The 15,495-nt window shown below is 46.2% G+C and overlaps 1 protein-coding gene across 2 annotated transcripts; it reads right to left on the bottom strand.

The window, feature by feature from the left end:
• Positions 1-408: 408 nt before the first annotated feature.
• On the bottom strand, positions 409-13,199 carry IRF9 (interferon regulatory factor 9). Of its 2 annotated transcripts, none has more exons than XM_066604034.1 (9): positions 13,072-13,199; positions 11,177-11,356; positions 10,869-11,049; positions 10,165-10,277; positions 9,941-10,088; positions 5,613-5,657; positions 4,113-4,478; positions 3,315-3,430; positions 409-2,247 (listed from the first exon to the last, which is right to left on the bottom strand). In XM_066604034.1, the coding sequence occupies exons 2-9, from the start codon at positions 11,354-11,356 to the stop codon at positions 2,098-2,100; spliced, it is 1,299 nt and encodes a 432-aa protein (XP_066460131.1). In that variant the 5' UTR covers positions 13,072-13,199; the 3' UTR covers positions 409-2,097. The 2 variants fall into 2 exon arrangements, with proteins under 2 accessions (XP_066460131.1, XP_066460130.1); XM_066604033.1 differs by lacking the exon at positions 13,072-13,199 and adding an exon at positions 12,203-12,506.
• Positions 13,200-15,495: the final 2,296 nt, after the last annotated feature.

Genomic DNA, 15,495 nt, shown 5'->3' with positions numbered 1-15,495 from the left:
CCAGTGATGCTGGGCTGTTACATAGGAACGAGTATCGTTGGCATCGGTCACAGCGCTGCCGGAATGGAGGCGGAGCGGGCCGGGGAGCGTTCTCCTCCCGCCCGCCTTCATTCACAGTAAGCAGACAGTCATTCAGAAGTGAATGACTGCTGTTTACACTGAATGACAAGTCATTCGATTTTCTGCAAGAAGAAACTGAACGATTCTTGTTTAGCTGCTGCATGCGTTCATACGGGGCGATTACCGTCCAAATGCCCTCAGGAGCACGAGAATCTGAACAATAATCATCCTGTGTAATAAGGCCATTAGACTACTATTAAAATGGCACAGCTGAATAGTGCTAATTGTTTTGGAACATTTCTACACATAAATGCTGTATTATTTTTCCACCTAAGCACACAAAAAACGTTTGATTAAAGCAAATTGTATTTAATAAGTAGTGGTCATTAAAATAAAGATACATGTCACGAGCAACTGTTGGAAGACATACTGTAAAGTGGTTCAAGGTTATGGCTTAATATGCAATAATATAGTGGATGCATACCTTGATAAATGATAATCCACTAAAAAACATCTAACAGAACTAATATGAAACTAATCGTATATTGACCTAAGAGCTACGAAAGATCCTGTATAACAAAGATGTATGTGTATACTCCCTAACAAACATCGCATATTCCTGGAAAGAGAGGTAAAGAGATACAAAGGTGGGCTATGGCTGAGTAGGGGATGTTCAGTGGTCTGCGTCAAAGGTCCAGTGCCATCAGGTTGTGCAAATCTGACCGATAATCGTTCAATGTAAATGCTGCATGGGCGTCCGCATCTGAATTAGAGCATGCAGATTTGTTTTGCAGATCTTTTGGTGCGGAAAACAAATCGCAGCATGCTCCATTTCACTGCCGTTCCCGCACGGACAGCTTTCATTGAAGTCAATAGAAGCCGTCCGATCCGTAGCACACCCACAGTTGACACTACAGACGTGCCACAAATTCCGCGGCAAATCAGGAGATTTAAAAAAAAAATCTGTACTGTGCATTTCTGACGGCGCCTGCTGATACAGGTATGCAGGATCAGCAGCCGCGGGTAGGGGCGGAGTCCGCTGCGGGCTCCCGCATGCAGAATCCGACCCGCCTGTGGACTTGAGGCCCTAGTGCAACAAAAATATCCAGTTCTATTAAAAAAAAAAAGTAAGAGCTATATAGTTGTAATACTGAAGATCTGCAGTATATTTGAATTTCACATTCAAATACAAGGAGTGGCTGCAGACACCATACAGAAGATAATACGCTGGTTTCCCAACTTCCGTCCTTTGGTTAAAGGGGTTGTACCAGAATTACAAATGATCCCCTATCCATATACGGGATTACTTCCTGATCGGTAGGGGTCTGCTGAGACCCCCAACAATACTGAGAACAGGGGTCCCATATGTCCCCCTCTTCTCAACACTGCAGGGATGTTTCTCCCACCCAGTGACATCACAGTGAATGGCGCTGGCTGAGCATGTGCGGTTGGCACTGTGTTCATTTCAATGGGGCTGATGGAAATATCTGAGAGCTTGCCAATCAGCTATCTCCACAGTCCCATTGAAAATGAGTGAATAGCAGCTCGCTTGTGTGACAATTGATTCGTTCATTCTCTTCCTCGTTGTAAGGGGTGCAATAAGCCCGCAGTGAGGAGGAAAGTGAAAATGGGACCCCCACTCTCAGGACCCACGGATCAGTAAGTTATATTGTATTCATTAACTTGGATTCATGATATAACCCCTTTAAGGAAAAATGTTGCTGCAGTTTCTCAAGATGAAATAAAAAGTTATGGCTTTAGCCAGGCGTGTAGTTGGGCTCTCCTTCACCCCAAGGAAATATCCAGTTAGCTGCCCTACCCCTGTATCAAACTACCCTGACCACAACAATGTGGCTTGTTGCCCCCGTATGGCACTCATACCCTGCCAGATCCCCTAACTCCCCTGACTTCAGACAGATAAACAGCTAACACACTAATTGAAACATTTATCAGAGTCTGATAGGTCTTAACAAGAAGATATAGCAGTGGTGTTAAACAGGAGTACTGAATAATATGCAATTTATGGAAATGGCAACATTATGGGAACTCAGGAATGTTATCCAGTGTAGTTACTGGCACCAAAGTAATGAGATAAGATGGATTCTGCATAAGTGAATCTGAGATTTGAGTGACACAGAGACTTTCAGTAGCTTGATGCACCATCTCAGAGGCCAAGACTTGTTCTATCTGTAGGAGGAATAAGAGATTAGTCATTTTACAGTTTGCCTAATGTAACCAAACACCAGTGCACACCCTATGTAAACAGATATATATTGATGGTAAATAACATTGCATTGGGATGTAGAAGAAGGATATTTATAAACTCAAAATAGGTATTATTGCATCTTGACGCCACCGGAAGCTAGGGGTGTGACAGGAGGAACGCCCCTGTCACACCCCTGTCTCCCGATAGGGTCAAGGGATGAAGGTCCTAGCAGCACACTGTGCATGGATTTGTGGCAGCGGTGCTGGCTTAGGCTTACTATTCTTCTTAAGCTTACATAAAATGGTGCCCATGGTACTGCTGTAACATGTCAGCATTTACATGTGATAATTTAAAGCCTAAGAAGAATAGTAACCCTCAGCCTAAGCCAGCACCGCTGCCACAAATCAATGCAGCGTGTGTGCTCCGTCCCGCACGCCATGAAAGCCATGCCTTCTAGCCAGCCGACGGCTCACCCCTTCCGCCCGGCCACCGCCGCACGGATTCCGTCCCAGACGCCGGCGGAACACAGCAGCAGTCCCTCACGGCCGATCCCGGAAAAGCAGAGTTACTTTGCTTGGCCCTCCCTGCTCCCGACGTACCGCTGCGCTTGTACAGTGCAGGGACGCATATCAGCACGTGTAGCTTGCCTCTGTAATGCTGCTGCGGATGGACGTCCTCTGTCACTTTCTGGAAGGCCGTCGCTGTGTCCTTCCTGTAGCCAAGCGGTATGTTCAAGATACCTGTGGCTCCACATGCAAAGCCTCTTCACGGCACTCTGCGCTTCCTCATGGCGACCCTGCTGTGTGCTTCTACACACAGCGTGGTGACACCTTCTGCCACGCTGGAGGGGAAAGGACTTTCAGCAGTAGTAGCGCGGCCCGGCAGACAACTCCGCTCTCCAGCCAATCAGGTACAGGGGCGTCACCCCCCCTGTCAAACTTGACTCCACCAGGACTTCCTGGTGGCATCAAGATACACTAATACCCTCAAAATACTATTCTTGATATGATGGCTGCAGCTGTATCAGTAAAGTGCAAAGTTTCCTCACCTTTGCTGTGATAAGTTTGTCCGTAGTATGGTGACATTCTGAAAACTCCTCCCCAAAACATAAAGTGACATGGTACTCAGGGGGTACGCCTCCTTCTGCTTTGTAGGTTTCCACATCTGAAAGAAATATCACACATCATTAAAATGATGCAAGGAAAAAGTGGAGTCATAATAATAAAAGCAGAAAAAAGCTGTCCATTCTAAAAGATTCATGCAGAATAGAGCCTAAGGCCTCATGTCCACGGGCAAGCACGGATTCCGAGTGTGGAATGCCGCAGCGGATTCTAGCCGTGGCCGCAGACATGAGGAAAAAATACATTTACTCAACTGTCCGGACGCGGCGCGGGTCTCCTCTGTCACAGACGGATCTTCTTTCTTCTGCACGGCGGATGCGCTCGGCATGCCGATCGATGCGTGCACACATGCACCGTGCCTTTTTTCTGTTTTTAAATCTCCTGCTTTCCTGCGGCACGTCCGCTGTGTCAGCTGCGGGCGTGTCGCGGACTGGACGATTTCCATTGACTTCAATGGAAGCGGTCCCTGCGGGGTCCACAGAAAAATGGAGCATGCTAAGTTTTTTGCCCGGCGTGCAATCCGCACACCTGGAAAAAATAATAAAATCTGCAGGTATTTAAATACCTGCAGATGCCCAATGATAGTCTATGGACATATTGAACTGTGGATAATCCACGTGGGTGACCCACGCGGATTCCATAATTCAGTTATGCCCGTGGACATGAGGCCTAAAACAATTACTCATTGGGTATAGCAGTGGTCCTAACTAGTCACACACACGTACCTTTCAAAAATTTCTGCGTGTAAAATAGTTGTACGAAGGCATCTCTTTCCAGTTTGTTGATGGCTCCTTGAGACTCTGAATAAGGTCCAGTCCAGTAAATACGTCCTGAACACGCTTTCTGACGTTGAGCAAAGATCCCCTCACTGTTACTAGTCAACATAACACCCGACTGAAGGAATGTGAGAAGTCTCTCTGTTCTGCTACGTGTTTCGGCTGGAAGCTGCTCTCCTGGAGCAGGCAGCAGCACATGTTCCATTCCACCAAGGGATCTTTCCATAGGAGCCCTAGCGGACAGTTTGCATTCTCCACTTTGAATCAGCTTCTGTGCCACTTCAATTCCACTATAGGTCAATGTAACCCTCAATCCTGCATATGGAAGAGACATCATGGATTACATTGCTTTATCCAAAAATAGACATTTAATATCAATGTAAGGCTTGTATCATTTAATGGGGTTGTGCCAAAAATGCAAGTTAACCCCTATTCACAGGAAAAAAAAAAACAGCTTGCTGATTGGTGGGGGTCTCACCCCCAAATGTTCCTGAGAACAGGGGTTCTATGCCCTCTTCTTCTTTCACAACAACATCACAGTGAATGGAGTGCTGGCTGAGCATGCGCTATTGGTGCTGCATTCATTTCGATGGGCCTGAGCGCTTACTGCAGAAACCCATGCTAATCTCGAGAATGGGTCTCCAATGTCCTCCCCCCACAGCGAGAAGACTGAATGGAGTGCATTTACTTTCAATGGGACTACCAAGATACCCGAGCAGCACCCACATGGGTATTTCCGTCAGCTCAACTGAAATGGATGAAGTGCTGACTATGCATGCCCGGCCAGCGCTCCATTCACTGCGACGTCACTACAAGGGGAGAAGCGAAGGGAGATGTCAGAACATGGAGTCCTGTTCTGGAGGTCGGTTGGGGTCTCAGCGTTAAGACTCCCACCAATCAGGAAGTCCTGTGGATAGGAGCTAACGTGTAATTTTGGGACAACCCCTTTAATACTCCCCCACCCCCACAAACTGTTCTGTAGCCACTTTCAAGCACAACATAAAATGTTTTTAAAAATCCGTTCAGAGTACTGGAAAAACAAAAAAGAAGCATACTCCCTTCACCCAACCCGCTTCTGCTCCCGTTCCGGCAGAACCAGGTCACCTGCAGATCCTCACTTCTGGCTGGAGCAGTGATGGTGTCCTGACAAATGGGACATGTGACTGCTGCAGCTATGCACCGGCCAAAGTAAGCTAGTGATTGGCTTTAGCAGTCACATGTCCTTGGTGTCCGTGATGACATCACTTGGTCACTGCAACCAGAGTAGCGAGGGAGCGTGCACCTGCAGAACGGTAGTAGCGGAAGACTAGCTCAAGGGAGTATGGCTTCTTTTTGTATTTCCAGCACTATTGGCCGATTCAATTTTTTTTCTGCCCAATTAACCCCTTTAAATATAACGAACCATAAAATATTTATACAAACACAGTTACAGATAGGGAATACAATTACCTTTGTATGTCTCATATGATTGAGCATCAAGAGTAGGGATGGTATCTGTAGAAGGAAGATATAAAACAGTCACTTAGCACAATGTTATATGATGACACAAGTCAACTGGTAGATTACAAATAAACTGTAAAAGTGTACCTCTCATTATAGAGAACGTTCCATCATTCAAAAGTGAAGATAACAAACTTTGTAATATATCTGAATAGAGAAAAATCTCCCTTTCACCACTTCTCAGACTCCTCTGCCCCCCCCCCCCCCCCACCTCCTGCACTGATCACTTGGGCACTTTTGCACGGGATACATTCAAGCATATAGAGCTAACCTAAACTTAAATGCGAGTAACATAAGGGCAGACTAGATGGACCATGTAGTCTTTTTCTATCGTCAATTTCCTATGTTTCTAAAAGGACCCCTACTCTGTATTTACTGATGAAATTTGTACACAGGGGCCTGTCTCTGTGGATGGATTTTATCAGTGAATTGAGAATGAGTGAAGAATGCAAGACGGTCTTTTAAGTGGAGCAAGAATCACTTTCCATAATAAGGTATATTACAAGTTTTCTTATCTTCCCTTGTACTATTGATTTATGGAAAGTAGTACTACTGTCTATTTGATTTAAATGGGTATTCCCATCTCAAACTTTTATGTCATATCTATAGGATATGTCATAAAAGTTTGACAGATGTGTTAAAGCCTTAAAGGGGTTGTCTCGCGAAAGCAAGTGGGGTTAAGCACTTCTGTATGGCCATATTAATGCACTTTGTAATATACACGTGCATTAAATATGAGCCATACAGAAGTTATTCACTTACCTGCTCCGTTGCTAGCGTCCCCGTCGCCAAGGTACCGTCTAATTTCGGTGTCTTCTTGCTTTTTTAGACGCGCTTGCGCAGATGGGTCTTCTCCCTTCGGCTTGGCTCGGCAGCAGCGGCGTTTTGGCTCCGCCCCCTTGTACGCGTCATCACGTAGCTCCGCCCCGTCACATGTGCTGATTCCAGCCAATCAGGAGGCTGGAATCGGCACGCGTCATGGGGCGGAGCTACGTGATGACCCGTACAAGGGGGCGGAGCCAAAACGCCGCTGCTGCCGAGCCAAGCCGAAGGGAGAAGACCCATCTGCGCAAGCGCGTCTAAAAAAGCAAAAGAAACCGAAATTAGACGGCACCATGGAGACGGTGACGCCAGCAACGGAGCAGGTAAGTGAATAACTTCTGTATGGCTCATATTTAATGCACGTGTATATTACAAAGTGCATTAATATGGCCATACAGAAGTGCTTAACCCCACTTGCTGCCGCGAGACAACCCCTTTAACTAGTCCTTCATTGTGGGTTTTTGTTGCTGTCCTGATCGAGTAAAGGCAGTTCCCATATCAACTGTCAAGGGCGGCGATCCCTCTATTCAGTGTTTGCTATCTAATTAGCAATACTGATTGTGTTAAAGAAATTTAAAACCAGGTAGATCAAAAATAGCTTTGCCGTACCTTTTCTTGAAGAATACAGACAACACCACCTTCTGGTTTCAATAAAGGTATGAACTGTGTCATTCTCTCTCAATGTATTATATGTCCAAAAAGTCATTTCAGACATCTGATCCATCACAAACAAAGCGATAAATCAAGAATTTGACAAGACTTTGGCATAAATGTAATTTTTTAAATTTATAGTTCTTGTGAAATAATAAACTTGGCATATTTTACCATCAATGTTATGCATTGTTTAGAATATCAGCTCTTACATACTCCTACGCCTCTCATTTCCCGTACGCTTAGGGGATGAGAAGACAAAATTCTGCCACTTTAAAGACTATCTTCAACATTGGTTACATACTACTTAACCACAAACCAGAGGAAAAGGTCACCATGACCTGAGTTCATGGTGTCTTCAAGTCCTCAGTATTCTTAAAGGCTACCTAATTTCCCTATCTGGCGCGTGTCTCAAATCTGGAACCCACCACCCCTGGCCACCCTGAATGCAGTGGCCAGGGACAGTGAGGAGGACGGAAGAAGCCAAGTGGCCAAAACTACGCTCTGTTCCGTAATTCCCATAGAAGTCAACTGAAGTTTTACAAACAGCATAGCGCATCCAGCTACACTGTTTCCGTAACTCAGGAGCTGTGGAAACAGAGTAGCTTGCAGTGCTATGCCGTTTGTGTAACTCCCATTGACTTCTATGGGAGTTATGAAAACAGCATAGCTCAGCTGTTTCCATCATCCCAGCCACCTGGCCATTTATTGTCTTCCCATATATTGGCCGTATTTGGCTGTGATGGGAGCACCCCTTTCAGTTTAATTTGCAGCAAATGTACTATTTAAATTGTATGCTAGTCAAATTTACATTTTCTGATTATAGGGCACACGACTTGAGAAAAACAGCTGCAGCGTGTCCTCTAATTTGATGGGGGGGCCTTTTTGTTGGGATTTGTAGCATTTTTGTTCACATTGAAATCAACCATGGAATACAAAGCCATGCTAAAATGGTATGAGCTCCACAATGGGTTTCCATATAGAAGCTATTGTAGAGACATTTACTTAAGGGCTTATTCAGACGATCGTATATCAGTCGGGTTTTCACGCCCAACCGATATACGCTGCCCCTGTCTGCAAGGGGGGGCAGCGGGACGGGAGCCAGTGCATTGAGCTCTCGTCCCCTCTCTGCCCCTTGCCACTGTTTGCAATGAGAGGGGTGGAACTTAGCTTTGCCCCATCCCGCCCCTCCTATTGCAAACAGTGGCAAGGGGCGGAAGCTCAATGCACTAGCTCCTGTCCCGCCTCCTCCCCTTGCAGGGAGGGGCAGCATATATTGGTCAGGCGTGAAAACCCGACCGATATACGATCATCTGAATAAGCCCTAATGCTGAAAATGTCTAGGAAATGGGCTAGAGGAGTTAGTGACTACAGCAGAATACACAGGGCTAAAGAGTTTGCAGCTGCCATCCAGTGCATTCTTGAACTGTTAGCTTAGGCATGTATATACTGCCTCATATTGTGGTAATTGGAAACCTAAAACAGACAGCAGGGTCATTAAAACTTATTATTACAGCTGAAAATTCATATAGGAGACTATGGTCTTTAAGAGGGCCTCCCCTTAAAATGGGAACACACAGACTACTGGATGATTTAATGGGATCTAGTTGTTCAAGCCCTTGTCCAATGGTTTCCACAATCTCCTTTCCTCTCCTTTAGGCCGCCTGCAGACGAGCGGGTCGGATCCGGCAGCGAGAATTCTCACTGCGCGATCCGACCCGAGCGCCTGCAGGGACGAGCGCGTACTCACCCGCGCCTGGCGGCCCCGGCTCTTTCATGCGCATGCGCAGACCGGATCCGGCGGCCGGGTGAGTGCGTGCCCCGCAGAAAATTAGGACATGCCGCGGTTTGTTTGCCGCGCGAGATTTCGCGCGGCCAAACCGCGGCCGTCTGCATAGGAGTGCGTATTTTAATGCACTCATATGCAAACTTTCAGCGGCGGAAATCCCGCGGCGGGATTTCCGCTCGTGTGCAGGCGGCCTTACACAAACGTATTGTTACAGCGTACCAATCTGGCATAGGCTCCCATGCTGCCGATCACATATACTGTGAGAAATAGGCGCTCAATTAAAATCACAGCATGTTCTAGCTTGGCGCATATTACGCATGCCTAAATGTCAAGATAGTGCATGGCAATCGGCAGCTCACAGCCAGTACACAATCACGCGACTGCCACATGCTGGCGGCATGCAGCGAATTCGCTTGTGTGCAACCGCCCTTAATGTTAGTCAGTTATTTTCTGGCATGTTTCATATTAGTTGTGCAACTGTCAAGTACGTCACCTTTTCTGCCACTTCCCTATGAATCTGGAACTGATCCATGTACACTTTATTCAAGGGAGAAATATTATGACCTAAAGTCCATTAATTAACACTTGGTTGGAAAGAAGAGAGCATTGTGATACCCGGCGACTGCGGCTTTTCTACCCAATTTTCATGTGGATAGTTACCCCAACAATATGCATTTGGCTATATAGTTTATTAGTGGTCACAAGAAAAGTATAAGCATCACCTAAAGTAAAATACACTTAGCATTCACTATCTAGCTTGGTTGAAAGTTGTGGAACTAATACTAAAAAACTCCAAAACAAGTGGAGTTCAGCTCAAAACTTGGCAGGTGAGAGAAGAGAAGATGCCACTGATTTCTATAGCCCGTCAAACAGAAAGTGTGGTAGCGAATACTCCTAAAACAAATGTTGTGATTATGTATCTTATACGCTGCCGTCTTATGACTCATCTGTGAATTCTCACAACAAACCACCAGGAAGAGGACACTACACACAATAAATGTTCCTTATTACTCACTCATATTAGTGATGTCTATATTATGACTGGATGACTCAAAATCCGGAATGTGTTGGACTTGTATAGGCGCATCTGTGTTGCTTGTGTCGCTTCCAATCCCAGAATCCTCTGGTGAGACAGAACTCGTGACTTCAGAACCTCCAAATTCCTAATCCAAAAAGCACACACAGTTCAGTCACCACACGGGGGCGTACTGGAGGCAAAGGGCGTTCTGCTAATCTTACCAGTGAGACAATCTGAGGTTTCTTTTCTACTGGATCGGTTTCATCAGATGAACTGCTTCTTGACTCGGTAGTGCTTTTCCTCTTCCGACTTTGCTTTTCAGAGGGCGTAATACCTTTAATAAGAGTAGACCCATAAACAAAAGTCTGACACTTGTTGCATGGGGTAGTTTTATCAATAGTGCTGACATTTAAAAAAAAAAGTATACTACATTTGTGTAAATTATGCCGTATTTCATGCCTATGTTGTATGTCCAAACATGTAAGCGTTATGTTGTATCACCTATTCCGTAAGGCCTCGTGTCCACCGCACGCATGGATTCCACATGCCCGCAGCCCTGCGTACCTGTCTGTCTTCTTTCTTCTGTACTGCACACATGCCGTCGCATATGTGCAGTACAGATTTTTTTTTTAATCTCCTGCTCTTCCCGTGGCCCGTCTGCAATAACCATTGCGGACGGGCTCCTGGTTGGACGGCTTTCATTGATTTCAATGGAAGCTGTCCGTGCGGGAACCACAGTAAAATGGAGCATGCTGCGATTTTTCATCTGCGAGCGGAAACCGCAATTGGTTTCCACTTATGTGCATGAAGTATCGTTTTTCCATAGAATGCTATGGAGGGTTACTGCTGCGGAACCGGAGGCAGATGCCCGCTCCAGATTCTGCAGCAAATATTCGCCTGTGGACATGAGGCCTAATGCCCTCACCTTGTTCTTCAGGTGGAACAAGCCGATACACCTTGAATGGCTCAGATATATCCATCCGTGACTCTTCAGGGAGTTCTTGGAATTCTGGGCTCTTGTTGAGTGCACAGCGAAATCTTGTTTTCCATGATGCTGGGTCAGCCTTTTCTCCATCTTGGTATTTTTTCTTGTACATAGCCCATGCCTAGTTATATATTAAAACATTTATATATATATATATATCTCAACATTCAATTATTGAGACAATGACATAAGAGTAAAAAAAAAAAAAGTGAAAAAAGTTTTTTAAAAACATATAGCAGATAAGGCACCTTAAAGATGGCAGCATCTTCATCATGACGAAAGTCTTGTTTGCCCGCATGTTTCCATGGGATTTTGAAGCAAGTTTTCTGCTCATCGTGCCACTTAAGTCCAGCGCACTTTCCACTTTCAATCTGTTCCACCAGCCATGGCCTCAACCTTCTAGTGGTCCGTGCGCGAGCCGAGGCCATCTACAAATATACACACTACTTACAACATTGCATCACTATAGCAAGACTACATCCACAGTAACGAAGCTCTGATTTCTATACTCTAACCTTCATACTCGTTTAGGTAGTTGGAACATTTGTGACTACTCACATGTATTAGGGCTCACCCACATGAGCGTACATGTGCCGCATATTTACGTAAGCTTTGTTTGCGCACGTAATTCCTGTGAATAGAACCCATTGATTTCAATGGGTTTATTCAGTTGCAGATTTTCACGGCACATTTCAGTTGCGTTAAGAAAAAAATGACGGCATGCAAAATACCGTATGAAGCGAGTAAGTACTCTGCGCAAAAACGCATGCAATTTGGGTATGTACGCTGCATTTTTGCGCAGTGTATTTACGCGACTGAAACCTGCCTGTATAAATGCACCCTAAAGCTGAATGGAAAGTGATTTACCCTTCTTCATCAGAAGCTCAGCACAGGATACATAACTAATATTGGTTCTTAAAACATACTTGAGTCCATTTCCAAGCTCTCATCTTAGGCCTCCTGCACACGAATGGATTTCGTCAATGGAAGCCATCCGACCCGTGGCCCTTGCGCAATTAAGAATGCGGAAAGGTTGTGGATTCCGCATCACCGCCTAGCGGTGGAGCAGGAAAAAGAAACATTAAAAAAAAAAAGTACTACACATGTCCGACGGCTCGCTGTCCGGGCCATCCGCTATACACATAATGAAGAAGAAGACCGGTATGCGGGGTCGTCAGCCGAGGTCAAAGCCAAATTCTGCTGCAGGTTCCCGCATGCGGGAATCCGGCTCTGCCGTGTGCAGCCTGATATCAATTGCTTTGTGTAATGCTTACCTGCCGTTTGTTTTCCTCTATGGTGGCTACCTGGTTGCTTTTTTTCTTAAACATCTGTTAAGTGAGCATTGTGAGGCTTCGGATGGTGACTGCATCTTAGCTGCATGGTCCCCAGGGAGTCAGCGGGCGTTTGAACCCCACCTCTTATTTCCTTCCACCATCAAGCCACAAGTTTCAATCCAGATGCAAACTTTTAGTTGCCTGCAACTGTTGCCATCACTTGATTCATAGTTAGTATTGGAAACTTTCTGTAAATGTTTTCCAGTGGTCCGTTGTCCTGGAGGTTTATGCTGCTGCTCAGTCCCACCCCCATGGGTTTCATCTGCAGCTCTGCCTGTGCAGATTGGCTGCTGTGTGCAAGCAGAAGCCCACCAGAAGGTCAGTGAGTGCATGGGGGGCGGAATCCCATTCCAGCAATGAAACCCTACATGCAAACCTTTCCATCATAATGACATCCCACGCCTATCAGGCTGCAGCGTGACTACAACAGGTCTGTAGTTTCTGCATGCTACCCATGTTCCTCCTTGGGTTCTATTCACATCCAGCGCAGATCCAACATGAAATGCTGGGCAAAAAAGTTATGCATGCAGAAAAAATAGCGGACAGGTGGCGGAACCGAACGGACCCCGCTGTAGTCAATGGGGTCCGTTCTGCACAGTTCGGTTCCGTCAGGAGCCGGATCCAGCAGATTCTGTTTTCCGGATTGTGAATTTGGCCTTAGCAGGGAGAGATCCATGGGAAGTAGTTGTGCTCAGGCATAGAGCGCCCCCCAAGTCTAGTTAGTGTAGCGGAGGTTGCAGGACTATCTCCAGTGTGAATCATAGCAGTGCAGAATGCAGTATGTGAAACCATGCTCCCCAGCCACCTACCGTCACCTCCAGCACTTGTGGGGTTTCCTCTGCCAGAAGTCGTCCTGTTTTCTCAGTTTCTTTTCTCGTCTATGAACATCGCCGCCCCCAGTTTCTCTTCCTGCTGCCTCCTTTTCCCAGAAATCACGTGACCTGCAAAGACCTAAACACAAGCAGCGTGCCTGAGACTAGCAGTGCCCTATCTGACCAGCAGGGGCGCACTGCTGCCTACAATACTATCTGTCATCTTAACCCCTTATAGACAAACTATTTTAGGACTCTTCGTTTGCCCCGTCATTCCAGCTTTCACAATGCTCATCATTTAACCCTAGTTAGGCTGGATTCACACGGACATACTTGCGCACATAAAACAAAACTTATTGATTCCAATGGGTTCGTTCACATGCGTGTATTTCGCATTCGCAATTCCACTGTGCAAAAGTAACCGCAGAATGCTCTTATTTGCGCAAGAAAAAAATATGTTTTGAACTCATTAAGCTAATTAGCCATTTCAACAGCTAGAGCATCGGTGCGTTTTTTTTTTCTGTGTGCACAATTGCGCATGACTTGTACGCACAAAAAGTACAGTAAGAATATGCTGTTGTGCGTGCAAATAAGCGATATCTAATGCACAACAACACGGCGCAAATACATATATGCTCGTTGAAATTTTTACTTTAGGCTGCTTTCATACCGGCGTTCGGGTCAGTTCAGCGTTTTTGTTTCTCCGTTTTTGGAGGAGAGAAACTGAAATAGAACAGAAAAAGCAGATAGCATTGATTGCATTGGGATGAAAAACAAAAACACAAAAAAACGGAAAGCAAGTGGAAAGGCTTCGGTTCGCTTCCATTCCGTCAGGTTTGCGTTTTTTTGTTGGACAGAAAAATAGCGCAGTCTGCAGCATTATTTTTCCATCCGAAAAACAGAAAGGTAAAGGTGCCCGCTTAACCAAATCTTATCCCTCCAGCGCACTGAATATGGGGCTCATTCACATGAGCGCACCAGTACAACGCTAAGAGTCTCGCAATGTTGTACTCATCAAACCCCATTCGCTCTGCCAGCAGAGAGTCAACAGACATCACGTACGGGCTGCGATTGGCACTGCACATGCCCGGGATTCTGACGTCACGGACATGTACAGTGTGACTTATTTTTTTTCTTCTGTGCAGAGTGGGTCTGCGTATTAACCGCTGTCCTTTTGCACGCATTGGGGCAGCGTTTCAATACGGAGCCCTTCAATGGCTGCATATGAAACACGGAGAAATAGAGCTGCTGCGGTTTATTTCCCCCGTGTTTTATACGGATGTCCCCTCGCGGCTCCAACGCAGGTGTGAATGGAGGAATGAAGGTCCATGGATTGCCTCCATTCACCGCGTGTTACGTATGGGAAATATGTGGTGACAATACGCCCGTGTGAATGAGCCCTTAACCAAATATGCGCACTTGGATAGTTTTTAACTTTTTAAGGTGCTGCAGGTGCCTCCCAGTTACCCCACCGTGGGCCGATGCTCTCGTTTACAAAAGCTTTTGCAGCAATTACTGGCCTCACAAAGACGACTCGTTGTACTTTTTTGTTTGGTCAGCGTTGAAATGCTCTTAGAACCAATCAGAGCCAGCACTTCCTGGAGGCGGGGATTAGGAACCGCTGGCCAGGAATTGCTGGGTGAAAACTACATGCAAGTCTGCCGGACCTGCGAGGAGAAGTGTGGCAGAGCAGACTACTCCTCTTAGGTGATGTATGGTGTTTTTAATTTTTTTTACTGCAGCCAGGGCTTATTTTCAGGATAGGGCTTATATTTCAAGCCCCCCGAAAGTCGTAGCAAAAGAGCGCTACAAAGTTGCGTTGCGAAAACATAGCGATGTCGCACAGAACAAAACTGACCGTCTGAGCAAACTGTCATGGTCTGCTCGGGTGAACCATTGATCGCCAAGTGTAAGGTTTTTCTGCACAAAACAGGGTCCGATCCAACATGGGGGATCCGACGCTGTGCCCGACTGGTGACCCTGCTCACCTGCCCAGATTCTTCTTTTTCTGTACTGCGGAAGCGCTTGTGCACATGCGCAGAACAGATAAAGCCGCGCTGTCGCTAGGCAATGATGCAGATCCCATGACCCTTCTGCAGCACTCACTGCAGTAGAGCTGCAGGACGGATGGCTTCCATTGACTTTAATGGAAGCTGTCGGTGCGGAAAATTGCACAGAATGGAGCATGCTATGATTTTTCTGCCACGAGCGGAAATTTCCGCTTGTGTGCAGGAAGCAGCGGGTTATCATAGGAGGCTATAGGCGGTATGTGCTGTGGAATTTGAGGGCTGCCGCCAGCCACGGATTCCGCAAATCAAATCCGCCCGTGTGCAGGAGCCCTTAAAGTACTTTTAGGCCTCATGTCCACGGGCAAATTAAGATTTTAAATCCGCAGCGTTTTTTCCACACGCGGATCCGCGC

Source organism: Eleutherodactylus coqui, chromosome 5 (genome assembly GCF_035609145.1).
Source record: "Eleutherodactylus coqui strain aEleCoq1 chromosome 5, aEleCoq1.hap1, whole genome shotgun sequence".
NCBI classification, from domain to species: Eukaryota; Metazoa; Chordata; class Amphibia; order Anura; family Eleutherodactylidae; genus Eleutherodactylus; species Eleutherodactylus coqui.
Note: the sequence above shows the minus strand (reverse complement) of the source record. Positions and strands in the feature narration are given on the sequence as shown.

Coding starts and splice junctions, on each gene's coding strand:
- IRF9 (XM_066604033.1), bottom strand. CDS start 12,256: ATGTTTAAGAAAAAAAGCAACCAGGTAGCCACCATAGAGGAAAACAAA. Junction 11,357..12,202: donor TAGAGGAAAACAAACGGCAG/GTAAGCATTACA, acceptor GTATATTTGTAG/ATGGCCTCGGCTCGCGCACG. Junction 10,089..10,164: donor AACCTCAGATTGTCTCACTG/GTAAGATTAGCA, acceptor TTTTTGGATTAG/GAATTTGGAGGTTCTGAAGT.